The 27,617-nt window shown below is 43.0% G+C and overlaps 4 protein-coding genes across 4 annotated transcripts; 2 read left to right on the top strand and 2 right to left on the bottom strand.

Annotated features, from left to right (window-relative positions):
* Positions 1–422: 422 nt before the first annotated feature.
* siva1 (SIVA1, apoptosis-inducing factor) lies at positions 423–2,546 on the bottom strand. Its single transcript, XM_018727509.2, has 4 exons — positions 2,312–2,546; positions 1,465–1,638; positions 907–1,060; positions 423–621 (listed from the first exon to the last, which is right to left on the bottom strand). Exons 1-4 carry the CDS (start codon positions 2,427–2,429, stop codon positions 573–575), a joined length of 495 nt encoding a protein of 164 aa, XP_018583025.1. The 5' UTR covers positions 2,430–2,546; the 3' UTR covers positions 423–572.
* A 533-nt stretch (positions 2,547–3,079) lies between these two features.
* On the bottom strand, positions 3,080–13,417 carry adss1 (adenylosuccinate synthase 1). The gene is given in 14 exon segments (XM_018727264.2): positions 3,080–3,889; positions 4,033–4,182; positions 4,688–4,785; positions 5,080–5,204; positions 5,425–5,579; positions 5,864–5,990; positions 6,247–6,328; positions 6,431–6,538; positions 6,727–6,793; positions 6,944–6,994; positions 7,106–7,168; positions 7,498–7,600; positions 13,212–13,367; positions 13,370–13,417. Coding segments are annotated over 14 exon segments (1,371 nt in total). The 5' UTR covers positions 13,403–13,417; the 3' UTR covers positions 3,080–3,836.
* Positions 13,418–15,923: 2,506 nt separating this feature from the next.
* pld4 (phospholipase D family member 4) lies at positions 15,924–24,022 on the top strand. The gene is made up of 12 exons (XM_029258673.1): positions 15,924–16,005; positions 17,192–17,369; positions 17,992–18,053; positions 18,186–18,385; positions 18,600–18,783; positions 18,892–19,012; positions 19,120–19,247; positions 19,358–19,558; positions 20,052–20,191; positions 20,842–21,007; positions 22,809–22,905; positions 23,613–24,022. Exons 3-12 carry the CDS (start codon positions 18,003–18,005, stop codon positions 23,831–23,833), a joined length of 1,509 nt encoding a protein of 502 aa, XP_029114506.1. The 5' UTR covers positions 15,924–16,005; positions 17,192–17,369; positions 17,992–18,002; the 3' UTR covers positions 23,834–24,022.
* Positions 24,023–24,428: 406 nt separating this feature from the next.
* Positions 24,429–27,039, top strand: srp14 (signal recognition particle 14). The gene is made up of 5 exons (XM_018727502.2): positions 24,429–24,550; positions 25,173–25,245; positions 25,456–25,568; positions 25,676–25,708; positions 26,108–27,039. Exons 1-5 carry the CDS (start codon positions 24,527–24,529, stop codon positions 26,195–26,197), a joined length of 333 nt encoding a protein of 110 aa, XP_018583018.1. The 5' UTR covers positions 24,429–24,526; the 3' UTR covers positions 26,198–27,039.
* Positions 27,040–27,617: the final 578 nt, after the last annotated feature.

Here is a 27,617-nt window from a genome sequence, read left to right as displayed (position 1 = left end):
TGGAAACTGCACAACCCCTTCGCTGGAACTCCAGATGTGTGCCGCTCCATCACGAGTTAATGCATCAGCGCCCTCTAGTGGTACTTTCCCCTCACCAACTGAGGAAAAGTGCTGCTTGTCAACTTGTACCACACTGCCATAATCCTACTTTTTTTTTTTTTTTTTTTTAAGTTAAATCTTCCAGCATCCAGTACTTGCACACACAGACAGACCAGAAATATCCATTTCCAGGAAGTCATGTTCAGCAAAAGCAGTATTTCAGCACATTACTGGATAATGTAGCACATTAGAAGTTAAAGGACAACTTCAGCAATGTTTTATACCACTCCTGTTCTGAGTATATAAGCAGAAGTATGTGCTAGCAAAAAGAACTGAGAAAAAAGACACATGATCCTACAACAGTTCACAATTTATAAAAAAAAAAAAAAAAACCATAAACTTCTACTCAATTTATTTAGAAAAACAATACACAAAAGTAAAAAATACATGCTTTAAAATAAAGACAGCATTACAGCAGTGATGAATTTTCAATTAAAATGATCACATTCAACTTCCTATGTTCCTTTGTCATCTCATGTTGAGCAGTCACAGCAAAGCACTCTGTCATACCGGTCAGTGTAGCTGAAAGAAAGGGGTGTCCCGTTACAGAAGTTGTGTTTGCACGAAACAATAAATGAACCAGAAGGTTAAGAGTGCAAAAAAAAAAAAAGAAAAAAAAACACATGTCTTCAGTTTCACTGCATATCACGAACAAATTCATGCATACAATGTGTGTGTAATAATGATGCCCGCTAACAAAACGGGAATGGAACTGTACCGCTGGCAACATGTCTCATGTGAACCGTTGACACCAAGATTGGAGGAACACAGCGATGCAGTGGAGGTGTGGACCAATGTAACACTTACTCTACCACGGTGCAGATGGAACAACAGAGGCTGGAGCAGTTGCTGCAGAGCCGTGTACAGGATGGACAGGCATGACGTTCACACTGCATGCATGACTTCCTCGCTGCCGCAGTTTTCAGACACACGCTGCACACAGCGGACGGCTCCAAGGCACCTTGCCGACAACAAACACGGACAAGTGTTACCACATAATTTAGCCGCCAAGGCACTGCTTTATCCAAACAGATTCTTTACCCATCTTCGCTAAGTACTATGTTCAAGGATGGTTCAACATTGCTCCTGAAACCAGCAAATCTGAGATTACAACTCTTCTTCAACCACTACATTACCAGTTGTCCATAGGAATTCCAAAGTGAAAGTGCCATGGCCTAATAAAATACTAGAGTACCTTATAAAAACACATGGAACATTCCCATAACTGTCAGTCTAGTGTCAGAGATATGAAAAATTGGTGGGATTACAGATGATTACATGAAGGAACAACAGACCCAAGGAAGACTAATCTAAATTCCACCTAAACAGGCAGGATACCACTTCTGTTAGCTGGTGGTGTCTGACCTGCAGCTGCGGTGGCTTTCCTTAGTCGGCCATCCTGTCCAATCAAGGTTTGTCCCCGCAGCAGCGTCTGGTTCACAGCTGGTGGCACCTGTGCTCCTGCCATGCCCTCATCAGGCTTCCAGATTCTCTCCATCACAGCCTTGGTTCCACTGAAGAGCAAGTTCTTTGTTTTGTCTAAAAATTTAAATGCACAATGTGCTTCACAGCAGATACACAGCAAAGTAACCGTTTTTTTGTCATGTGATGCAAACACCTGTTTGCTTGCAGTCACAAGGCCTCTAGTTCAAATCTGCACTCCTGTTGCAGTACCCTTGAACAAGGAACTTACCGTAAACAGCTGCGGTAAGAAAAACTGCGGTGTAAATCAGTGTACCGTTGAACAGCTAACAGTGATCTGGCCGCCAGCTGCAGGCCGGGGAGGACACGCCCACTCGCCCCCATACACTTGTGTACAAGTGCGACCTCTAGCGGTCAGTGGCTCGAGTGTCGCTTTAAAAAATAAAGCGAAGTTCTGCGAATAACGTACCTTCAAACAGTTAATAAATGAAGAAAATAAATAAATAAAGCAGACTAGCAACTGTACGAGACCAACACGTGCCCATTTGAGGGGTTTCTGAGGGGTAAGAGGAATATTTACCCAGGCCAGGGGGGTTACAGCCGCCCAAGAACGAACGAGTGGCGCAATGAATCATGTGAAACAGAGAGAGAGAAAAGCTTTCGTCTACAATACGTGATTACCGTATAAAAGCTTATCAAAACTTTTTTCTCTTTGGCGTTTATCAAAAGAGTAAGAAGATTAGTAATAAAAATATGAAGTGAAGCACAAGTACGAGGCTCGTCGTCCTACCGTATATTTCTTGTCTGCATTTACTCCCAAAAACCCCGTGGTTGAGCTCCTTCTGTCCAATATGCATCTTGTATTGAGAAGAGAAGGTCTCGGCGAACGGATACGCTCGTTTAGGCATTTTACTCCACAACTCTGCGTCACTTAAAGCTTATTCACCACAGGCCACTTTTCCAAGTGCCAAACCTGAACTTCTCAAGCGATACCTTTGCGCTTTCGCGGCAAAAAAAACAGCCAAATCAACTTTGACCTCCCGCCACGTGACTTTAATTCTCTGAAAGACTTCCTCCGCAGTCACGTGGTCGCAGTCTGGCGCTCGAGGAGGGTCACGTGCGGCTTCGGTGGGGTTTCTTGTATCGCGAATATAGCGGATGTGTTGTTGTGTCCCTTGGGTGCGGTTATCGGACCGCACACGTACAAAAGTGTGTTTCTGCATGTCGGAGTACAGCGCGTGAGTGTGAGCGCGGCTTAAAGTTTAAGTGTTTCCACCCTGCGTCGTCCAGCGTTGATGATGGGAGTCGCTTAATCGAATGAATTGATTTGATGCGGTAATATGAAAAGACAAAATCACTCTCACTCACTGTGTGAGTGTATCATGTGTGTATTGGGGACCCACATGCTGTCAATACTGAGTGTTGTACACACACGCTCCGGGGGGAGGGGGGACCTCCACCACCCCCTTGTTACAGGTGCGCCCAATTTAGGGAGGTGACAGTTGACAGAAACAAAAAGGACACATGTATGTTCATTGAAAACAAGTTACTATCTTAATTATAAGCATTTTTGGCATAACATACTGGCCAATATTTATTCAAGTCTATGCAATGCATGTGAGAACATTCACAGTCTCAGCAGATCCCTTCAGAATGACAGATAGTAATAAAGATAATCACCAAGGTAACTGGCCTTCAGAATTCACTGTGTCACTATTGTATGGCCTTAGGGTATGGAGGAAAACACCCTGTAATGTTATTTTACTCTTCGTGGTGAATGATGGTGAACCGTGGTTTTGTTTCATGGGCATGCAAGAGACAATCTCTTAGGTTAATGGCTTTCCTCAAAACATTTCATTAAGAAAATGTCAATGCTTAATATGTGTGGTACAAATTTAAAGAACAGCACCCATGTGTACTTCCTTGACACACAGCAGTAAACAATTAATCATCTGGATTCATGCAAAAAACACAGATTGGCTATAGGAAACCTTGATTTGTGTACTCCAGTCCATTTGTCAAACTAAGACTTCTGTTACTGAAATTCAAAGATCAGAACTCAAAACTGCAAGAGAATCAGACCTCTCTTCTTATTGCTGCAGCTGGATACCCAACTGAGACAAATAAATGACCAGTTTCATTAAACTTCAAGATCTTCTGTATTGTAGCATTGACAGCATACCATGCACACTCCTGGGTTCCCTAAACTGGTGTTGACAGGTCCCAGTAAAGAGGAAACATGTTTTGGAGATGAAGAACCCATGAAGAAGGGAATTGTGTAAAAACTGTCAGAGGGAAAGGGCTGGCTTGATGGTCTAGAACATCTGAATCATAGATTCCCTGGATTTTCCAACACCAACCCATTTAACTGTGAAAAGAAAAAGAGAGAAAATACCAGTAAAACAGCATAAGAAATGTATGCTAAGTGGTGACAACTTTGGCTGAAAACAAAACGCAACTGACTCGCGAGACACAACTGATTGGCCCCTTGTCACTGCACCATTTACTTACTGGGTACACCAACTTGATTCTCCACGAAGCGGATGTAATTCTGGGCTTTCGGTGGGAGATCATCCCACTTCCTGGCAGCTGTTGTATCACTCTTCCAGCCTGGTAGTGTCTCATACTCCACCTCTACTTTTTGCAGGATCTCCATGTTTGCTAGATGCAGAAAACAGTGAAAAATATTTACTACAGACATGCGTCGCTTAACGACAGGGATACATTCTGAGAAATGTGTTGTTAGGCGATTGTCATTGTGAGAACATCATAGAGTGTACCAATACAAATGTATATGGTATAGCCTCGATGCAGTCAAGAGACGCGGTAAACATGAGATTTATGATGTTGCTGCCGGCGTAACACAGCATACTGTTATAAACTAAAGTTTTTTTAAGTAGAAAGAGTAAACTCAAATAACAATAAAAAGTACAGTATAGTAAATACATAAACCAGTAACACAGGTGTTTATTATCAAGCATTATGTACTGTACATAATTGTATGTGCTATACTTTTATATGACTGGGAGCACAGTAGGTTTGTTTACACCAGTACAACCACGAACATGTGAGCAACACGTTGTGCTACGTCGTTAAGCGGCGCATTACTGTATTATCACTATAAGCAAGAAATTGCACAAAGTCAACCGTTTTCTTTAAAGCACACCTGGGAAATAAGGAATTTTTTTGCCGTTCAGCTTGTATGCCACTCCAACCTTGATTTCATCCAGCACATCCAGGATGTCCAGTTTTGTCAGTGCAAAGCTGTGATGTGACAAGAGAATTAATCTCAGTATGAAACAAAGGCATCTCAGTTTAGGGTGTGAAAGACAATGTGTGTGTGACTAAGCACTTCTATGGACCATTTAAATATCATTTCCCCAGATGAATAAATTTAACCCCCAAGATGGAGAATTTGCACCCACTGTGGCTACCTAGAACTAAATGCCACTGTGTAACTGCAGTATACACAGACAAATCTGGGATTTTAACTCTCAGGCTGACAAGTAGATGGACTTAGGAGATTTTCCCTGCAGCTGAAATTAAAGTGTCACTCACGCAGTGAAACCATTGATCATGTGGGCATATCGCAAGATGACGAGGTCTAGCCATCCACAACGACGCTTCCTGCCTGTGGTGACTCCCACCTCATGACCCCTCGTCTGCAAAAGCTCACCCACAGCCTGTGTGATGAACAGCAATTTGTTGTGAATCTACACCTTTTCTATAAACAGTGAAGCCATTTTGATGTCAATGTTTTGAGGAAATGAATAGAGCCATGAAAATTATATGCGGCAGGGAGTGTCCTAGTCCCTAAGCCAGAGTCCTTAGTAATCTGGATATTTTATGTTCACAGGAAATAGCAAGTCTTTGGCTGAGGCTGTATATTGGGGGTGAACTTACATTGAGCTGTTCAGTTGGGAAGGCTCCAATGCCTACCCTAGTTGTATAAGCCTTAACCACTCCATACACCTCTCCCACATTCACTGGGGGAACACCCAGGCCAGTACACACTCCGCCCACAGTGCAGTTTGATGATGTCACAAAGGGGTATGTACCTGATGGCAGGGAACATATGAAGGATAAATTCCTGTGAATATATAAAGTCCTAATACACAATTGCAATTTGTATCAGAAATAGTAATGAGGACAATTTTTTATACTTTCTCAGTGATTTGGGCCACATGTTCCCCCCTGCATTACATGACCTAGAACTCCAACCACAACATTCTTAATGATGTCATGGTCTCCTTAGTGGAGAATCTTGTTTAGCAACTGCCGTTGTCCAACAGAATTTCTGTATTCCTTCCCATAAGGCTGTGGATCAGGGGTATCGTCTTACCAAAGTCAATGTCAAGCAAGGCAGCATTAGCCCCCTCCACCAGGATTTTCTTTGGGGGCCCATGAATAGCCTCGTACATAAAGTAGACACCATCTCGCACCATGGGCCTTATCCTCTCGGCATATTCCTGCACGAGAAGGAAAAAAACCATGTATTAATCGGGCTGACTTTTCCTCACCCTGCTGTCAAGACTCCAAATAAGTTGAATGTCGTTGGTGTGACTGGTGCAAAAGCACTATTTCAGCTTAAAAAATATAAAATATACAAAAATTCAAGGTGTACCAAGACTAATATGCCAACCCATGAGTTCAACAAGAAAGTCCCTTATGCATCATGGGGTGCATTCCACATTCATTCATGCTAAAAAAACCTCCTCCACTCACCTTCAGTTTTTTCAGCTGAGCATCCACATCAATCTCTAGTGTGGGGAACATGGACTGGTACTGCTGGGCAAGGTTTTTAAATCTGCAGACAACCACACTAAGGCATTTATTCTAATCACAAAAAAACATATACTTGTGCAATCTAGCAGACCATCGATTAATCTCCACCATGAACACACCCTACCTGGTGGAGAACTCCTTGAAATCGGCAAGAAGGTCACAGACACGCATCCCCGTCCGAGAAGCTTTGCTTGAATAGGCTGGACCGATACCCTTCTTAGTGGTGCCAATGCTGAGTGGTAATAATGGCAATAATGTATTATTTAATACATTCAAAGGAATATGTTTCTGAAATTCTTCAAAATCCAGGCCTGGTTTCACACTGGAAGGCTAGAGGTCAACGTACACAAATCCGAAGCACAAGGTATATGTGTTGTTTTATTACCATTATCTACTTTAGGCCTAATTTCTTGTCCTTACTTCTTCCCTTCTTGTGCTTGTCTCTGGACCTCCTGGAGTCCATCCACAGCTTGGTGGAAATCAAACACTGTTGAACAGAGGGAAATAAATGGTCACTTGTACTTCTGGTCTGTGTCGATTTAATGAAATGGAACTAAAGAGCTCCACGAGGAACATGGAGGCAGAGACTTTTTTTCTAACAGTGAATGTTTTTGCTGATGTTAGCAGCTGGACATACCTATGTGAGCCCGATCAGAGATGATCAGTCGCTTTTCCCAGCCCTTCAGACCTGTGAAGGCCAAATTCAGACAAGAACTGAGTTTGTTTCTTATCTGTGACTTTTCAGCACCCACAGCGCAGAGTCATAGCGAGCAGGAGGAACTGGAAAAAGACCACGTACCTTTCTTTTCATTTTTGTCCCCTTCTTCAAACAAGCCTGGGAGATGTATAACCACTCCATTGCCTGGAGAAGAATACATGAAAGTGGGAGAAAAGCAGGGAGAAGAAGACATCATAGCAATCTTTCCGGTTAAGATTAGAAGTAATGCTTGAACTCTGACTTGTTCAGTTACACTGCGTTCTTGGTCTTACTTACACTTATAGTTCCAGTGGCCCAGGTGAGCTTTTTCAAGACTTTGGGCCCTTGATAACTTACTGAAACCTTAGTAGCTCCATGATAGTGGTACAGTCTTGAACTTAACAGTAGGAGCACGGTAAATTTTCACACATTTTCCCTAGATTTTTCCAAAAGTAGGTAATAACCACCAGCAAGTCCTGAAGAATGATACACACCGATGAAGGAAATAGCTTTGGAATTGATGATCCCACTGGGGAGGAGGTGGAAGTCGTACTCTTTACCATCCACCACCACCGTGTGACCCGCATTGTTGCCTCCCTGTAGACAAGAGGATGATATGCCATTGCAAATCAACTACTTATGTATATGTCAACATATCAGCTCACTTACCCTCCCATTGTCTAGATGTTATTTAAGCAGCATATCACGGGTGTACTACACAAAGCATTATTCTTGCTGGGCACCATCAGATGATCTTTACTATTCCTACGGCAAAGAGAATTTGGCATTTAAAAACACTAAACAGTAATTAATAATGAGTAAATTCAATATAACTAGACCTATATACCTATAAATGTTAATACTTTATAAATGATTTAATTCAAGGGAATATTATTAAGTTAGAAGGAGCAGGTAGTGTGGTAGTTAGAGGCACTGTCTTGCAATCGGAAGGACCCAGTTTCTTCTCCATGTTCCCACTGTTGTAACCTCATGCAAGGTATTTACCTCCAATTGCTCCAGTAAGGAAAAAAAACAGTAGTATCAATAGATAGTTAATAATTACCAAAAAATGGGGGGGAAATAAACCACTGAAAGGAGACCAGTTACTTTAGTCAATGCAGAAATGGCAAAGGCTGAAGTTACATTTCACTTGTTGCAAATTGTGAGGGAGTAACACCATGGATCCCTTTGGTGAAAGGCCACTTAAATGAATTATTAATTACATTCTCACCAATTTCACTAATTTCAACAACAGGATATTTTATCCAGCTGGACTACGAAAGAGAGACAGCCTTCACATGTGGCTCTCAGTTGCCAGGGGTGCAAAAACTTTCTGGGGCTGACACCAGACACTGCCAGGGGTGTCATGGCTTTGGTCATGTACTGTCTCCAAATTTATGATGTTGTTTTTCCCTGAAATCAATGCCAGGAGCAAGATGAAGACCAATTCCTTTATGCTCTCCCTCATCAAAATCCCTCAGCCAAGTCTGTTCATGATAGCATGGGAGATAGATGCAAGTGTGAAAGGCTACCCCAGCCCCATTCCTGAGGATTTCTGTGGGGGGGGATGCTATTTTAACTGTGGGGCTTGGAACACTGTGCCACCCTCTCTCCTGGGACCAGCAGTCAGCCCGTCACTTGCCCTTCTCGCATGTCACGCTTCCCCAGGAATTTGACCTCGCTCCATGCCCCGCTACATCCTCATGGAGGAGTGTGCAGGAGACACTTCCACTGGCATATACTTGAGCACACTTATACAACACAAGAGCCTAAAACACATTATTCAGTTCTCACAGCCATATTTCAGTGCCAGTTTAACATTGGTACATGTTCATTTGCTTTGCCAACTTGGCCCTCTGGTGGGAGAGCTGTCATCAACAGGACTGCAGCAGTGGGAAAACAACCATTAAAACGTGATGCCATGCCAATTCTCACTACTGACATACTTCCACAATCATGTTTATATTGCACAGTTTTGTAAAATGTCTGTTTTCTTGTCAATTATAATCTGAATTTGAAAGACAGTGATTACAATATTGCAGTATTACTGGTACTGAGCTGTCTGCAGTACTACTGTTTTATTTACTCTTAAGTATCTGTCAAAATATATGGGGGTGTGGTGGCGCAGTGGGTTGGTCCACAGTCCTGCTCTCTGGTGGGTCTGGGGTTCGAGTCCCGCTTGGGGTGCCTTGCGGTGGACTGGCGTCCTGTCCTGGGTGTGTCCCCTCCCCCTCTGGCCTTACGCCCTGTGTTGCCGGGTAGGCTCCAGTTCCCTGCAACCCCATATGGGACAAGTGGTTCTGAAAGTGTGTGTGTGTGTGTGTATCTGTCTAAATATGATATTTACTTTACTCCAGCATGATTCCAGTCTCTCACTACTTTATTGTTCTGTCAATACATTGACATACATATGCTGCTGTAGCCTTGTGCAATTTCCTTTGGGATTAATAAAGCCCTTTATCATTCTATTTATTTAAAATGCATAAATTGGTCAAGCAATGATAACTTGTAAGATTATTGCAGTTTCTTATGCATTTCTTTTAAAACATACTCATTGATGTAAAGATATCACACATCCAGCAATCACTGTTTTAGAGAGATTGGTGTTCAGTGCTGAGAAACATAGAAGAGGAAGTATCAACAATGATTGTGTTGTGTCAACCAAACAATCAAACTGTACAAGAAAAATTACGAATGAAATAGATATTGACATACTCAAGGAATGATTGCTGGACTGGACCAGACCTGGAAAGCTCAGTGGAACACATTGCTAAAGAGAGAGTATTAAGAAAAAGCTTATTAAACCTATCTGGATTTGTAAAATCCAAAATGGTCATTGAACAAATATTAGATCATCCCTTATTTGAATACTACATCCTTTAACTACATGGCATGCACAGGGTGTGGACAAAGGAATTGAAACATCTACCACTATATTTATATCAAAGACCTAATAAGGAATAGGGCCATCCTTTGCCTTCAGAATAGCTTCAACTATTCTTGGGATCATGTCATACAAGTCATGAACTGAGTGTTGTGGGATATTGCACCATTCTTCAAGAAGAAAAGCCTGAAGTTCTTTTGAGAAATGAAGGAGGTAGAAACTCTTGTGTTCCAGAACTTCCCATAAAGGTTTAGTGGTCTGGTAATTGGGGAGGCCATGGAAGGCACTTTTGGCATTTTCCTGGTGCTCATGGAACCACTGTTGAATTTGTTTAATAGTATGTAAGGGGGCATTATCATCTTGGAATATGGGAGGATCATAAAGGAACACTGTTTGCACTAAGGGGGTGCGGTGGCGCGGTGGGTTGGACTGCAGTCCTCCTCTCCGGTGGGTCTGGGGTTCGAGTCCTGCTTGGGGTGCCTTGCGACGGACTGGCGTCCCATCCTTGGTGTGTCCCCTCCCCCTCCGGCCTTACGCCCTGTGTTACCGGGTAGGCTCCGGTTCCCCGTGACCCCGTATGGGACAAGCGGTTCTGAAAATGTGTGTGTGTGTTTGCACTATAGGGTGCATGATGAGTTGAAGGGATTCCTTTGGATTTCTTCAAACGTGAGGAAAGGAAACAGAATTAAAAAAAACAAGCACATCAGAGCACATTACTTTTTTCGTTGCTCAGTGGTCCAGGTTTGTGACCACCTTACAGCAATTTATGTGTCTTTGTGGCCTTGGATACAATAGGTCTTGGCAGCCCTGCCATAAATTCCAGCTTTGTGAACCTAACATTGCACACTTTTGGTGAAACAGGGTCACAGTGTCATACGGGGCCGAGAGAACCGGGATGGCAGGACCCAAGTGTGGAGTCGTTTGTCTGGTTTCAGGGGATAAGGCAAGTTCTCGGAGTCAGGGACAGGCAAAAGGTCGGTTGATCGGCGGTCGGAGTCAGAGCGAGGATCCATGGACGAGGTCAGGGGACAAAGCGAAAGGTCGGTCAGTCTGCGGTTGGTGTTGGAACGCAGATCCATGGATGTGGTCGGGAAACAAAGCGAAGGGACGAAAACCGGAAGACGAGAAAGGAGAATAAGCGTTGAGTGTGCACTGGACGTCACAAAGGAGGACAGTTGTCTCTGACAAGATTCTGCAAAGGTATGGGAGCTGATGAGGTTCTTTTAAAGGGTGAGCAGTTAGTTAGGTGCTGTCGGCTGAGTTGTGGGCATGGACGTGACACACAGTAGTGCTCATTTAGCTCTGTGGTCATTTTTGAGGCTGTACTTTTGTGGCATTCAGGAACTGCTGTGAAGTGTCTGTAGACCCCTGACAGTGAGCTTTGATTTGCGACCACTATTAGTCTTGGCTGATGCACTCTGTCCATGTTTGTCATAATATTTTTGAAACTGATCCCCTTTACACGCTAAATAATTTCACAACTTTTGTGACTAATGTACCTGCAGTTTAGACAATGACTATCTGGCCTCTCTGGAACTCTGTTAGGGGGGCGCATTTGCGCGGTGGGTTTGGCCGAGTCCTGCTCTCTGGTGGGTCAAGGGTTTAAGTCCTGCTTGGGGTGCCTTGCAGTGGACTGGCATCTTGTCCTGGCTCCCCCTCCAGCCTTGTACCCTGCGTTGCCGGGTTGGGCTCTGGTTCACCGTGCCCCCGTTCGGGACAAGCGGTTTCAGACAGTGTGTGTGTGGAACTCTGTTAGTTTCCTTACATTTCAAAGTACTAACTGTTAGAGCTCTTTTAGCTCTTAATATTAAAAGGAAATCAACCTAACATGACTCACCTTTGCACCTCCATTTGTAACTGTGATTTAGTTACTTCAAAGTTAAACTTATTTTTATGTGGAGTTCTATTATTTTGTCCACTCCCTGTAGTTATATACTGATATACTGATAACAGGCATAATGATGATGAAAGGCCTAATTAAGAAATTAGTATTTATATGAGCACATGAAACAGAACAAAAAAAAAATCCAAAATCCTTCATAAATATTCTTAATGAAGAAGACACCCAAACAATACAAAACAAGACTCACAAGCCAAGTATCAGTCCACACATTGTAAATACTGGAGGTCCAAATTGGAAACATTACGGTACCAGTGGTAGCTTGTTTTGCTGAAATACAGACAGACTTTGCTAAATGAGAGACTGTTTGCCGTATCTGACTGCGGAGCCGTTTGTCCGAAGGGCCTTATCTTGGAGCGATGAGTGGCTTTTTGTAGCAATTTCCATTCAGTGAGGAAACAAAGGGAGCACAGCGCTGTTTCCACACGTGTTGCCTAAACATACAGCATACAGTAATGCAGTAAACATACAGTAAAGGTAGAGTAAGTGCAAGATCTGCACTTTATGGCACCAGAAAGCAGCACTGTAGTCACCGTCTACGAGGAGGATCTGTGTCTGACGTATCTGTCAGAGGAGATATGCAAGCAGGTGACCCATCTTTCCGAAAAAGCCAGGTACAAAGGTTTGTACAAAAAAAAGTACAAACCAGACCTTTGTACCTTTTCTGTCTGTGACACACACACACAGGACAGGTTCTTCCCTCCGCACGGAAAGCTCAAGCAACACACACGTTCGCTGTTACGAAGGAGATACAGACGTACACATTAACTCATGTATTGGCGTCAATAAGCCGGGCGACCTTGCCTGACGTGACGAGGCGCGTCCCGGAGGACCACCGAGCTCGAGCGCAGTGCGCGCGCCTCCACTCCAGCATAATCGAGAACGCGCCGGTCCCTCGCAGGCGCCTGGGGCTTCCCGGCTACTGGAGGGCACCGCGGATGATGACTTTATGTACAGTATTTTTTTGTGTTAGCGGGACTTCTGGTGTGACATTTCACGCACGGCGCAGTGCCCAACCCCGAGGGCGCGCGGACACGACCCACGGTACTCGCCGCGCGCACCGGTTATCCCGCGAAGTCTTTCACAAGTTTGTTAAGGTTCCCCAGGACTCGAGCTGAATCCATGACCATGTAAACAGCCCCGGGTTCAACGGGAGCGCCGCTCAAACTTGTGGTCAGTTTGGGCGAAACCTCCTTCGCTTCGGCTCGTGTAACAGCCGCTACGAATCCACGGGAAACTGCGTCGCCGGCGCGCGTGACCAACAGACCAGTACACGAACTGCACTCGTTTAGTTGTTGCGTGTGGCGCCTCTGACACGAAAATAAGGACTGTTACTTCCCGCCCTTCAAAGAAACTTTTTCGCCTAGCATAAGTACGTTTTCAAAGCACCGAGTAAGTCGCACAAATTTTCGCCATCGTTTTACCTGGCATCTGCAAATGATGTCAGCCTCCGTCGCCAACAAATCGACCACTTTTCCTTTGCCTTCGTCTCCCCACTGGGCACCAAGCACCACTGTCAGTTTGTTCACCGCTTCGTTCCTAGCTCGCTTCATTCCTGCTTTCGGCTCTGTCTGTAATTCTTCTTGTGCTCATTCAGCGTCCAGCCACTGGACATATTCGCAGCAACGGAGCGACAACAGCTGCGCCGACGGCACTAAGACACCGGGCAGCAGATGAGCCGCGGACCCACCGCCACTAAATATAGCGCGAGGAGCCCGTGATGTCAGCGGCCACGCGCGCACATAGCAAACTGCACATGACCGCCATAGGAGCCCTGAGGCACTACTCCTGCTACCGCTGAGCTTCTGACATTTCCAGCTGGACTTTTTCACAGTTTAACTCATGATATGTCCTTCTCTATGTTCACTTATAGAAGTCTGTCGGAGCCATTGCACCCAAGGGGAATTAGCCCCTCCGATAAAAGTAGGGTAAAGTTAGTGGAAATGCAAGAATAATGGACTTCTGGACACTGTGGGCGGGGCGGGAAGGGAATCCTGGTCCATCGCAGGAGAGCAAATATCAGTTGTGTCTTCATTTTCAAATTAAGGCATTTTTATTATTCATAAATAACCATATGAGATCATGCCTGTTAGGGTTAATCCTTCCTGCAGCTACTCCTGTAATGTAACGTAAATGTTTATATATTAAAAAATATATATTATTAGGAAGGGTGATCAGGAATCGTCGATATTCGGATCAAAGTTTCATGCAGCTACTCGTGATGAACACTGATTCATATGATATGGTGGAAAGAAACGTAACTGCACTTAAGAATCACGCGTCTGCATCTAAGTCTCTTTCTGCTAATGTAATGAACACATTGTATTTTCTGAGATGTACGTCGCTTTGGAGAAAATTTTCTGCTAAATGAATACATGTAAATGGGTGAAATATGGTCAGATATCATATTAGTATCGAAAAGTTACGATCGGTTATACTTATAGTCGATAACCTAAATACAAGGCAGACCGAGACAAAATAAGAAAGCAGCGTCAGAGAAACGGTTTCTAATTCTTTCTTCAATAGCCCGCTTAACTGAAAGTTTTCTCAGACAATCAAATGTCGTCTTCTATCCTATTCTTTCAGTCAATTTAACAATAAAGCCTTTTTTTATGAGGGAAATTAGCATCTTAAAATAGGACATTGTTCAAGGAATCCAGACTGCAAGACTGTATGAGAACAACAACACTTTAATTCATGGTCCTGTATTAGTAATATTTTTTCTGTAGGTCCTGTTTAGCTGATGCTACACTGCATTCTTGTACAGTTTTGCAGGGCTAGTAGCAACTCAGAATTTAGTTACAAGATATTCAAATTTAACAAATACCCCATACCATACTAAGGGAAAACATGAAAAAAACCCTTTTTTATATATCCAATGCAAGTACTTTGCAATAACCCCCCACAAAAGAACCTGCAAGATCCATTTACTTTGTCAGATTTTGTACACAAGTAAATGAACAGAAATAAGTGGAGCAACACCCACAATATAAAAACACAGAAGGGGTATAAAAGGTCATTAAAACATACAAGGGATCTGGTATGTGGTTATACTGCAGGAATCTGTTTACCCTGTTTACCCTAAATGTACAGAAGTACAACGGAATAGTCTTAGTGTGTCATTTCCACTGTGCTCCTAGAACCAAGGACTGTACTAAATGATGATACATAAATGTCAGTACTGCGACAACATTTTCTTTTAAAACGCCCACGAACAAACAAAAAGGGAAGTTTGAGCCTACGGAGTGATGCTGAAAACGAATGTTTAGTCTCGAAACAGGCCATTCACAGGGGAAAAACAGTTTGTGTGCCATCTTGTGGTGGATATGAGGTACTGCAATCAACCCACAAACTGATTTCCCTTGTAAGAAAATTGTGCCTCCCAGAGGGCGGCGGGTCCGGGTCTCGAGTCCCGCCCCGGGTGCCCTGCGATGGACCCCGGCTCGCCGCGACCCCGCTCGGGACAAGCGGCCGCTGACGTTGGGTGGTTGGAAAATTGTACCTTTCAATTCTGGCCACAAGATTAAAAAAAAAAACTGCTGTCCACCGTGTTTTATATTTATAATTGAAAGAAAACGATTTTCAGAGTAGTTGCATATCATGACATGTTACATGTCACGTTGCATATTGTGATATTTGTAAAATGTAGATCTTTACATCCTAACTTTCATCATGCTATATTTATATACGACGTTGTTACCTTTTAAACAAACGGAAAAATTAAAAAAAAAAAAAAAATCACGGGTGCATGATGATGATAGCTATGCCCATGGCATGCTGCATGTCTGAACTACGTCCCGACCCACTCGGCCAAATTATTCAAGTCGGTCGCTGCTGCATCCACGTATGCTATAGGCTCGTGCTGCACGGCGATGTCGGGTGCGCGAGAAGTCGACGATTGAGGCTCCAAGGCCGCCTGAGGCGATTTTGCAGCCTCCCGCGCACGCTGTCGCTGAGCCGGTGTCTTGCTTCGCTGGTGTCCGTCGTTTTCCTGCCGGCGCGATACCTGTCCGATAGCACGGCTCTCTAGCGACGAGCTGACGTGCTGAGGTCAACGCTATGACGTAGTTCGAACGTGATGACATATAGCGTAACGTGCGGCAACTCCATAACGAGCCAAATAAGGGACATTTTTGCAACGGTGCCAGCTCGCTGAGGCTGAACCGGCAGTGGCCGTTCATATCTCGTTTGATGGGGTGTTCCTTCCTCTGTCCAACGGTATATGCCGTATCTCTCTGCGTCTTTTTATTTGCAAGCAGTAGCGGCGAGAGGGGTTGCATTTTTTCGTGACACCCCCTACCCGTAGTGAGGAAAGACGTAGTTCTTCATGAAACGGACAAATGAACTCACAAAAAGTTACGCAGAACACTATACAGAGAAAGTTGAACGCGTTTAAAACTACTGTGCTGTACTGGTTTGGTTGTCACGTGAAAAAGGGCCAGAGAAAGTTGTTCTTTCACGTGGCTGCACCTCGTGGCTAAAACTAAGTACTGCACTTAGCGAGTGGACTGCAAAGTAAAACTGTATTTTCCAATGTGTGTCAAATGTCTTTGTTGGGATTTACATGTCTAAAAATAACTTTGCATTTCAATAGCCCCCAAACCACCAGAAAAAATATAGTATGGGCCTTTAAAACAAAATAAAAGTGTGTAATTTCAAACTAGATTTTTAACATTTCATAGAATTCTGTGAAGGTGGTGTGTTTTATATTTTCAGTCATTTTAAAGTAGTCTGAATTTTTTTGTTTCAAACTGATAAAAGATGAAAATATAAACCATTCAGGGATTCAGGGTGTACCCTCCCTTGTGCACTGTCTCTGGGATGAGCTCAGAACCACCGAAAACTCGCAACTGATGAGCGGTCGAAGAAAATTAAATAAATAAGCAAAGTCTTTCTTAGACTGAAAAATTTTTTACCCATTATATTTCCATCTGAGGTGTCTTTATTATTTATCGATTGTGATGTGGTGGTGTATTTGGAAACACCTGGTTCACCTGTCAGCTATTTACCCAAAGTGTTCACCTCAGCATATGAAAGGATGGACTTATTATTGCTGAGTGTCGTTAACCTGATGGCATCACCACAAAGAGTATTCTTAAATTTCAAGTAGGGTGCATGTTTGCTTTTAATTAGGAAAAGTATCATATTTTACTATTACATTAATAAAGTTCTGAAAAGTTGTCAGTTGTAAACTAAAACTGGAAAACCTTTATTTTCTTTAAACAGAGGATGAAAATCTATGTTTTATGATTAAAGAGGCAAAGAAAATGGAACATATGGATAGTCTCAGTGTCAGTCTTTCCCCATTCTAGCTAGTAGTTGGTGTCTCTCTGCCTTTATCACCATGCTGTCCCTGCTATGCGTCACTCTGCTTCTGTCATTCAGAAATATATCTTTTTGACAGTGAAGAATGAAGAAGCCAGAAGCGAGGCGGCCCGCTTGAAAGACAGCTGGTCCGCCAACGTGGTCATGCCAGCCTGGGAAACAGTGGGTGTGTGGTGGCAGCCTGCCGGATGACAGGGACTTCAGACATCGGCCATACAGCTGGGTTCGAGTCGTCAACAAATGACCCCCAACGAAGAGTAAGAAGGACAGCCTGCTAAAGGGGTTGTGCACAAAAACACTGCTCATGAAAAACATCAGCTACCTAACACTGATCCCTCAGACACAATAAGATGCTCCTTCAAACTAGGATTTTGGTAAATCATACATTTGCACTCATGCGATGTCAAAACATGGTGCCATTCCAGGCTATTTTATTATAATGAAAGTCACAAACTGTTGCAGCACTCCTGCAAACAAGTTTCAGAATAGGTGAACCTTGGCGGTTACACATTAAGGGCATCACAAAAACGGAATAGAAAGCAGAGAAAAGGGAACCGAGAGGCGTGGGTCCCTGAGGGCTCGATCTGGGGCCAAGTGAAAGCTCTGCTTGTATTTCCAACGAACGGCTGAACAATTACAAGTAAGCCTTATTTTTAGAAATGTTACAATTACAAAAAATTTTCAGATCTGCTTGTGATGCTTTTCCTGTTTGTTTGGAACTACTAGTAAAGCATTGCTCTTGATTTGTGACGGTTAAAACCAGCTAGGAATGCTAACAGTTACATGGCTGTAGGCGTTTTACATGTGACCCTTCGTCAGTATTTTCACAATGTTTTTCGGCTGCTTATTATACTCATGCATGTTTTAATTTTTTGACAGCTAGACCCAGGATGTCCTCTCCGTACAGGAATTTACATGACAATTATGTTCCCAACCATTGGGTAAGGATGATGTCTTCCATGTGTGTTCTAGACTTCTCCGGAGGTGAAAAATGCTTCTCTGTTTATTGTCCAAATGCACAAAATATAGCAACGGATTTGATGTACTTTTTAATAACAATGGCTCTGTTTCAGAATTGGAGGGAACTCGTGTTTTACGCGGTGCTCGCGGGGTGTCCGTTCCTCTTGGGGGTGATTGTCTACGTCTCTCTTGTGGATAAACCCAGTCATGAACTGACTGACCTTGGTGACACAGACAGAGACAATATCCAGAGACAGTGGGATCCAACAGATGATGAGCACAGGAGGCGATGTTTTGCTAATGATCAGTGCAGGTGAGAAGGTGTTGGCAGGAAACAGGATCAGACTTGTGTTTCCTTTGTGTACACATAATTTTTTTCTTTTGGGTCACCTGAAATTTTCCCAGGACATTTCTCTGAAGCTCGGAAGAATGAAATTGGCTGTATCAGATTATTAAAAAATACCACAGAGACTTAATAGTTTAACGCAAATTTAGCTCATTCAGTGGTTTCATTGTGAACTCTCCAGGATGGTGTTAGCCGAGAGCATTCCTCTGTACATGAAGTATGATGACAACGCCACCTTTGGGCTTCCCATGTACAAAGTGTGGAAAGATCTCCTTGCTAAGGCAACAAACAGTGTTGATGTGGCATCTTTCTACTGGACGCTAACAGGCCCTGATATCAGGGTCAACTCTTCCACTGACCAGCTCGTGAGTTTGCCGTTGCAGCCCCAAGACTGTTTCTGAATCCCTCAAGTATTGTCTTGTTTCACCTGTTTTGTCTTTGTTACCCTGCGTGTGTCTGTGTTTGTGCTACAGGGCAGAGATATTCTGGAGGTCTTTAAGGAGATGCCCTCTAGAAATGTCTCTGTGCGGGTGGCAGTCAGTAGTCCATCTGTGGCACACGACTCCACTGATCTGGATGTGTTGCAGACGAAAGGCAAGGCGCCATTTCATGGTGTATCAGTTGTCCGAAAGACTTCTTCATCATTTTCAGCAAATTGGTTCTGTAATTCCCTTTTGTCATTTCTCCATTACCTTCTGCAGGAGTCCAAGTAAGGATGGTTAACTTTGGCCGTTTGACAAAGGGAATACTCCACACCAAGCTCTGGGTCGTAGACATGAAGCACATATACATTGGAAGCGCCAACATGGACTGGAGAGCTTTGACGCAGGTGACAGCTTCTTTTAGAATTCCTCACAATCAAGCAGGCAAGTTTGGAGAAAAACACGAGATGGCTGCTTCATGAAGGCATGTCAGTTATTTACTTTTCCTCAAATGAAGGTTAAGGAGCTTGGCGCAGTTATCTACGACTGCCCCCTTTTAGCCCAGGACCTCCAGAAAATATTCCAGTCGTACTGGGTTATGGGTGATGTCAATGCCTCCATCCCGGACCCCTGGCCTCCAAGCTTCGACACCTCCATCAACAGGGAGAACCCCCTGTTGGTGAACGTGAGTGGTGTGGCCAGTCGGATCTACATCTCTGTGAGTCAGATTCACTTCCCTTTCTTGTCGTTTTCACGCAGCTGCTTCTCAGTCTAGCTGTACTGTATAGTACATTACTGCCAGCCAAGAAAAGAGGAGCTCTAAGTAGATGTTTTTCACAAACTTACAGGGCAGAGAGAGCGAACAAACAAGGTTGTGCACATAAAGTGCAAGAAGTGAATAACATGCATGTATATCTTTTCCAGTTAATTTCACTCCTGCCCCAAAAATGCCATTTCAGTAATTTCCCAATTTGCAGAATTTATTATAAAATATTTACATTTAATATGTGACTACAACAGAACAAAAACAGCATAGGTTGTGTTTTTCCTTAATTTTTACTGACAGACTATAATAAAGCAATTGGACAGATTATGCATTGTTGCTACATCAGTGTATTTTTACATGTACTTAATCCTATCATGGTAGTGGTGCTGCTCTGTACTGCAGCTGGATGGGAATGTAATGTGAATGTAAACTGTTCTTGATTCAGGGTTCCCCTCCTTCATTCTGTCCAAATGGGAGAACAAGGGATTTGGATGCCATTCTTTCTGTGATCAAAGAGGCAGAGCAGTTCATCGATGTGGCCGTAATGGAGTACTTTCCGACGTCCCGCTTTACAAAGCCTCAGAGGTGGGCCTGACAAAGCCTACAAAATGTGAAATTATTTTGATAATATAGCCACAGGGTGTGTTTATAGGTCTGGATTATCTATGATGAATGTCATGACATAAATTAGCTGTAATTGCTGTATTTACAATAGGATTTACTGTTAGAATGTACTAACATTTCGATGCATTTATTGTGGTGTCTAAATAAAAATAAAAAAAGGCTCAGCTTTCAATGTCTAAATTCTGATGGATGTCTGTGAAAGTGTATTTTAATGACCAGGAACTAAGAATTCATGCTTCCCATGTTGGGGGTGCAGTGGCGCAGTGGATTTGACCGGGTGCTGCTCTCCAGTGCGTCTGGGGTTTGAGTCCCACTTGGGGTGCCTTGCAATGGACTAGCGTCCCCTCCTGGGTGTGTCACCTCCCCCTCCAGCCTTACGCCCTGTGTTGCCGGGTTAGGCTCCGGGTCCCCACGACCCCGTATGGGACAAGTAGTTTCAGATGGTGTGTGTGTGTGTGTGTGTGTGTGTGTATGTGTGCGTGTGCGAGTGCACTTCCCATGTTAACTTTTGTGGCCAAATAAGGCATTACATTAATGTTTGGGGCAGCTTGTAACAAAGTGGTGTCTTGCAACCAAATCCTGACATAGATTTAATTCTATCTTTTTTGTAGTTACTGGCCTGTACTCGATGATGCTCTGAAGAAGTCAGCTTTTGAGAGGCAGGTTCCAATCCGCCTCTTGGTCAGTTGTGGACGGGATACTGATCCAGCCATGCTTCCATTCCTGAAGTCACTCAATGATCTGCAATACCCATCTGAAAACATCAGCATTGAAGTGGTATGCTTTGAAACTTAAGATTTTTTTTCCATATTTTACAAAAATGACCGTGAGATTTATAATAAAATTAAAAATACTTTGCACATCGTAATTTAATTACAAATTATGCTAAATACTAAAGATAAGATATTGTCCATATAGAGAACACCTAAACCTGAAAAAGTGGACTGCCAGTGAATGTTAATACTGAACCAACATGAGGCATGAATAATTTCATAAAAGTTCTCTCACTGAAGTCTCCACTGATGTGCTGTAGGGATCAGTGCTGGAACCTCTTATATTATTTCTTTACATCTGTTCCTCAAATATACAGTACCTGTGAAAAGTTTGAGTACACCTGGGTAACCTGAGCATTACAGTACTTGTATGGGACAAACTGGGCAGAAGAGTGAAAACAAAGCAAATGGGTCATTTGCTGCTCAAAATTGTTAACTGAATACACATGCACAGGCATTGTCTGAAACTAGTTGTCCCATGTGGGGTCGTGGGAAGCCAAAGCCTAACCCGGCAACACAGGGCACAAGGCTGGAGGGGGAGGGGACACACCCAGGACAGGACGCCAGTCAATCACAAGGCACCTGAAACAGGACTCAAACCCCAGACCCACCAGACACTGGCCAAACCTGCTATGCTGCTGTGCCCCCCTAAATAAATACACACACACACACACACACACACACACACACACACACACACACACACACACACACACAGTCTGAACCACTTGTCCTATGCGGGGTGCCAGAGCCTAACCCGGCAACACAGGGCATAAGGCTGGAGGGGGAGGGGACACACCCAGGACGGGACGCCAGTCCATCGCAAGCCACCCCAAGCGGGACCTGAACCCCAGACCCACCGGAGAGCAGGACCCGGTCAAACCCACTGCACCACTGCGCCCCCCTTAACTGAATACCTTGTATAAAAAAAGTCTCCAGCAAGTGTACTCAAATTTTTGATGGCTACCCTTAACTCCTCTTTGCAGGTGATGATTTTTCTTTAATTTCCCTTAGTCTCCAGGTATCTAGTTGCTGTTGGATAAATCACTGCCATGATAAACTGTTCTATTTACTCTTCTATAAAATTTGCTTTTCAAAAAAATAATCCTGCCAATGTCACAGTGAAAAAAACCCAGTGGCCCTAGATGACTCACTCACCTACTATGATCACATCTCTCCTCTGACCCTGTCCCTCTGCTTCTTCCTCCACAATATTTGCAAAATTAAGTGTTCTTATCAGCTATGCCACTCAGCCTTATTGTCTGGTGTTCTCAATACTGAACTCCTTGAAGACAGGAATTCCCACATTTGTTATATATCCTCTGTAATTCATCCAAAAGGCTGCTGTATATAAACTGAAAATATTCAGTTTCATGATACACTCACCGTATTTGCTTCCCATTTTTCCGCTGGCTTCGTTTTGCAGCCTGGATTCAGTTCAAGAGTTTGAGCTTGACTGATTGCTACATATATGGCTGCAGCTCCAGAGTCTCCTCTTTCTCTACCTATGCTCTGCCTCCAGCGGCCTACTCTCTGAAGTGCTACAATTTATTGCTTATTCTGACTCTTGCTTGAAAGCTGGAATAAACTCCCTCCACATTATATCTCCTCCCTACCTCCTGAGGCATCTCTTGAAACCTCATCACTTCATACAGCACACTGGGTCTACTTGACCTCCGCTCTAACGTAACACTAAATAACCAATGTAACTCATAATCTGTGTAAATTAACATGGTCAAAGGTATCTGCTCAATAAATAATTTATTAAAGAAATCTCTGCTGTTCTTTTAATTCTTTCTCTTCAGAGGCTGTACATTGTGCCAGTGGTGAACCAGTCGAGCATTCCTTACGCCAGAGTGAACCACAATAAATACATGGTGACAGACAAGGTTGCATATATTGGTAAGCAAGAAAGTTATAAAGGTGGCACAGTGGCTATTGCCAGCCCTTTAGCTCCGGGTTCCACTAAGGCTGCCTGTGTGGGGTTTGCACAGTCTCTCTAGGTTTCTGACTATTTCCTCTACAAATTCATGTTTCCACCCCCTGTCCAAAGACATGTATTTCAGGTAAATTATTGAACCTATGTTGCCATTGGTGTGCATGACTGTCTTGCAATAGTCTGGAGTACAATGCAAGGTGTACACTTGTTTACACCTAATGACTGCAAACCAATACTAAAAAGGGACAGCTGGTAGCAGGTTTACATTTAGTTATCTCACACTTTTTTTTTTTTTTTTTTGCAAAGCAACTTACAATGTGAAGGTTCCAGAGGTGGGAATCAAACCTGCAACCTTTGAGTACAACACTGGTAGCGCTAACCATTATGCTGCCAGCTGTCCCGTTTGAATCCCACCTTCAGCTGTAGTACCCTTGACCGACGTACTCACCCTAAATTGCTCCAGTAAAATTACCCAGCTATATAAATGGGTAAATAATTGTAGGTAGACTAACATTGTAAGTCGCTTTAGAGAAAAGCGTCAACTAAATGAATAAATGTAATGTACATAAGCAGTTTCTGAAAATGGGTGGATGGAACAATATCATAAAGGAAAAGAGTTTTGATTGTGAAGGCTTTTGATTTCATTATCTTTTGATTCTGTAATACTCAGGTACGTCTAACTGGTCAGCCGATTACTTCAACACCACTGCTGGAATAGGGCTGGTGGTCTCCCAGGACAGTACGAGCCCAGCGTCAATGAGCCGGACACTTCGGGAGCAGATGAGGGTGGTGTTTGAAAGGGACTGGAACTCCCAGTTTGCGGTCAAACTCTCCAACTTGAGCCACAACCCTGACTGCACCTTCGCAGGCCTGGCGTCCAGCAATCTGTGACCAAGACACACCGCCGTCTTTCTGAGAAACGTCCTCTGTCACTGCTGCCCCTGACAGAGTCCTGTCCAATAACTGCATTTTTACTACGTCACTATACACACCTTCCAAAAAACCCTTCAGTTAACATGTGGAAAGGCAGAAATTTAACTTTGAGTGGAAAGATCTAGAACTTCCACGTATCTTTGTACTCTCAGCTAATGTTTTAAAGATTTAACTTTATCTAGTTTATGAAATGACATACTGGAAACCGTTACTAATTGTACTATATCCATATTTTGTAAATGCATGTGAGTGTTTATTGCACATACGGCATGCTACTTTGTATTTTCATTTTGTAACAGATCCTATTTCTCAGAATTATATGAAACAGATTCACAATTAAAGGATTTAATGACAACAAAATGTGTCCCAAACCACCAAAAATCATCGATCTAAATATGTCTGGCGGAAAATATACTTGACACAATAAGACTTCAGATTTGGTCAAGATAACATTACTTTTAAAGATACCGAAAACACAACCCCTGAACTATGAGCTCATCAGCACTCGGAGTCAGCTGACCGGGGCCGAAGGTGAAAGGTCACCATTGAAGGTTTTACTTCCGGTTCCTATACGTGTGCTTCAGTTATCAGTCTGGCTTCTGCTCACCACAGATTTAAGGGATTGTGAAGGTTTTGGGCTGCGGATAAGCGATGGTACTCCTCGAGAATGACTCGGTAAGTTTAATTTATTGCTGCTTACGAATTTCATTAAGTGTTTTAGCGGTTTCCCTCCCGTTGCTTATATGAATGAAGTGTTTCGTAACTTACGCGGCTGTGTGCCGCGTGTTGTTGCAGTCAGAGCTGCCTTTGCTTTGCGTATAGAATCGGATCGTTTTTCAATTGTTAGAGCTCAGATGAAGCCCACTTCACTTTAAAGAGCAAACCCTTAAAATATTGGCCAGGTGGTGTTAATTGTTTTCCGGTTGCAGCAGGATGTTTGAATGAGTGCGTGTTGGTGACTGACGTGAACACAGTCCCACACGAGCTTGGCTCCCCCTCAAGAGGGAAATAACATCATGCTATGAGTCTGAGATTATGACAGATATACACGTTATGAAGGATGTTACCCTGTTTTTTTTATTTTATTTTATTAGATCAAATGTTTACCTTGCTTTTTTCACCTTCTTTGATATATAATCTTTGTGCTGAGAAAAGGTTAAATGGAATTGATGCTGTTTTTCACACTTAAAATAACACTGTGCTTAAGTTTAACCATGAACTATCAAGCTTTGTTACATTGAGTAGCAGTTTGTGCTGTTACATGAATCAGATCTTTTTGTTTTTTGTCTTCCTTCAGTTCTTGACTGAGCTGACACGGCTGTTTCAGAAGTGCCGAACCACTGGAAGTGTTTACATCACATTAAAGAAGTGTAGGTTCCTTCATTCAGATGTTTGCCTGTACAAAGATAGATGTGGTCTGAACATATGTCATGGAGAGCTGATGTCGGTTCTTAGTGACCATACAGAGTGCCTACAGTACGTTCTGCCCAACTCTTGTGTGTCTTTTAAAGGGGCGCACCCATTGTAGTCGCAACTTCTGGAAATGATGGCCTATTTTGCATTTAAATATTTCCCTGCAGATGATGGAAGAACAAAACCAGTTCCCAGAAAAGGCAACCCAGAGACCTTTGAACCTGTGGACAACAAGTGTCTTATCCGAGCCACTGATGGAAAGAAGAAGATCAGCACCGTGGTCAGTCCACCTCTGCTGGATTTGGCTCATTTATTAACACTGGATAGATTACAGAGGTGTTGGCCTGACTGAAGCTCTCTCCACTTTTCCTTGTCTTGTTATTCCAGGTCAGCACCAAAGAAGTAATAAAGTTCCAGATGGTGAGTGTGAGAAAATGGTAGGGTAGGCTGTGGAAAGAGGAGTGGTAGTGTGGTTTATGTAGAGAATTATGAGAAATGTAATGTTAGTTTTACACTGCCTTGTTGCACAGAGATGCCCAAGTTATATTCACATATATACTGTTATGAAACAATTTTATAAGAATTTGTTAGCATTTGGACTTTTTTTTTTTTGAAACATCATATCTAAGAAATACATAGATATTCTTTTGTAAATGTATCATTTCAGTTTTCTTGAATTCTTGCATAATACTTGCTCATTTTGTGGTTTAGTTTTGACTGCAGAGGTTATTTTGACCAGGTATAGTCTGCTCAGCCTTGACTCATGGTTGAAATCTTTTTAAAATTGTATGAACTGGTCTCCTCCCACAATTTGCCCAGGCCTATTCAAACCTGTTGAGGGCACACATAGATGGCCTCAAGAAGAAGGACAAGAAGAGCAAAAGTAAGAAGACCAAAGCCACCCAGTGACCAAGAGAAGGTGCTGGAAAAAACCACAGCTGCCATGCTCACCTCTCCCTCTAATCAACCCACTCGTCTTGGACTGCACTCACCCGTGCTGCCTCTGTCCTCCCAGCTATATCTGCAGCATTTTGGTTTAACTGGGATGCTAGTTGCTTGGCCTGTGCATCCACTGGTTTGGTGACAAATGCCGGGGTTTGTATACAATCAGCAAGGTGCTGTAGGAGGAGGCTTGTGGCATAACTTCCCGTGAACATTCAAAGGGACTCCTGGTGATACCTGTACTTGGACTCAAACCAAAAAGTATAACACAGTTGTAAAGGAGCAGCCCTTTGTTGTCTGGGATAGAGGGCTTCTCGTAGAAAATCAGAGTGCTGCTAAGATTGAGGGGTTTAAACGTATACCTTTTTTATTTTAGGTTTTTTTTTTTTTTGATCACATTTCCTATAACATTTTTCAACTTTTCAGTTGTCATTGACAGTCTGCATTAATGATTTTTAGGGTCCTGATTTTAGTTTTTCTGTCATTCCCCAAAAAAGAGATCTATTTAGTTCCACCAGGTTTAAAAAAAAAAAAAAGGCATATTTATCATGGTCTTTTTTTGTATTTGACACAGTACTAAGAGTAGAAAAAAATTTGTATAGAATCCTCTGACTTTTTTGTTTTTCCTCCCCCCTTGTCCTGTTATTGCCATATTCAATTAGTTTTCATGTATATATTTTGGATTGTATGAGACTGGCTTTGGAAGGCAGGAGACCTTCAGCTTGATGGTTATTAATATTAGGAGGGTGTATTCCCATGACTTCCCTTTTTTTGTTTTGTTCCTGATAAAATAAAAGTTAAAGACCTGATGATGTAAGATGTCTTTTGTTTAAAGGCAAAATTATTTTGTACTACATATCACTTGTCCTTTGTAGCTAAAGTATTACAACATGACCTTGGTCTTTTCTGTATGCCTTTCATGAACTATTGTGATTTTTGCCCATTGTTTTAGTATCATTTGGGCAAACTGTTCAGCTTGTCCAGCCATAGCCTTGATGTGGGAGCTGGCTGGAATAATCAGTTGTCACTAGTGTGGCTTGTTAGGAGGACTGACTGGTCTTTCATAGGGCTTTGAGGTCTTGCAGGTCTCTGGATGAAGCAGACCACATGCATGTTGTAGTCCTCACTGAGTTGGTCTCATGTTCCTACACTGGCACCAGCATTCTGCCGCAGGGTCTCTGTTTAGCTTAAAACTAGTGTATTACCTGAACAGGTATCAGCGATGTATTCCTGTAACAATCAGAACAGCACACAGACAGAAGTGGCTTGAAAACACAAAACACTTTACTAGGTACATACGTTTCACATAATTGTATAATTAAGACACCACTACCAGTGATCTCTCAACAACAAAGGGTGAAGAGTCTTTAGAGTGTACAACAGTTAC

This window comes from Scleropages formosus, chromosome 15, assembly GCF_900964775.1.
Source record: "Scleropages formosus chromosome 15, fSclFor1.1, whole genome shotgun sequence".
NCBI classification, from domain to species: Eukaryota; Metazoa; Chordata; class Actinopteri; order Osteoglossiformes; family Osteoglossidae; genus Scleropages; species Scleropages formosus.
The sequence above is the reverse complement of the archived record's forward strand: the minus strand, read 5'-3'. Positions and strand labels throughout refer to the sequence as shown.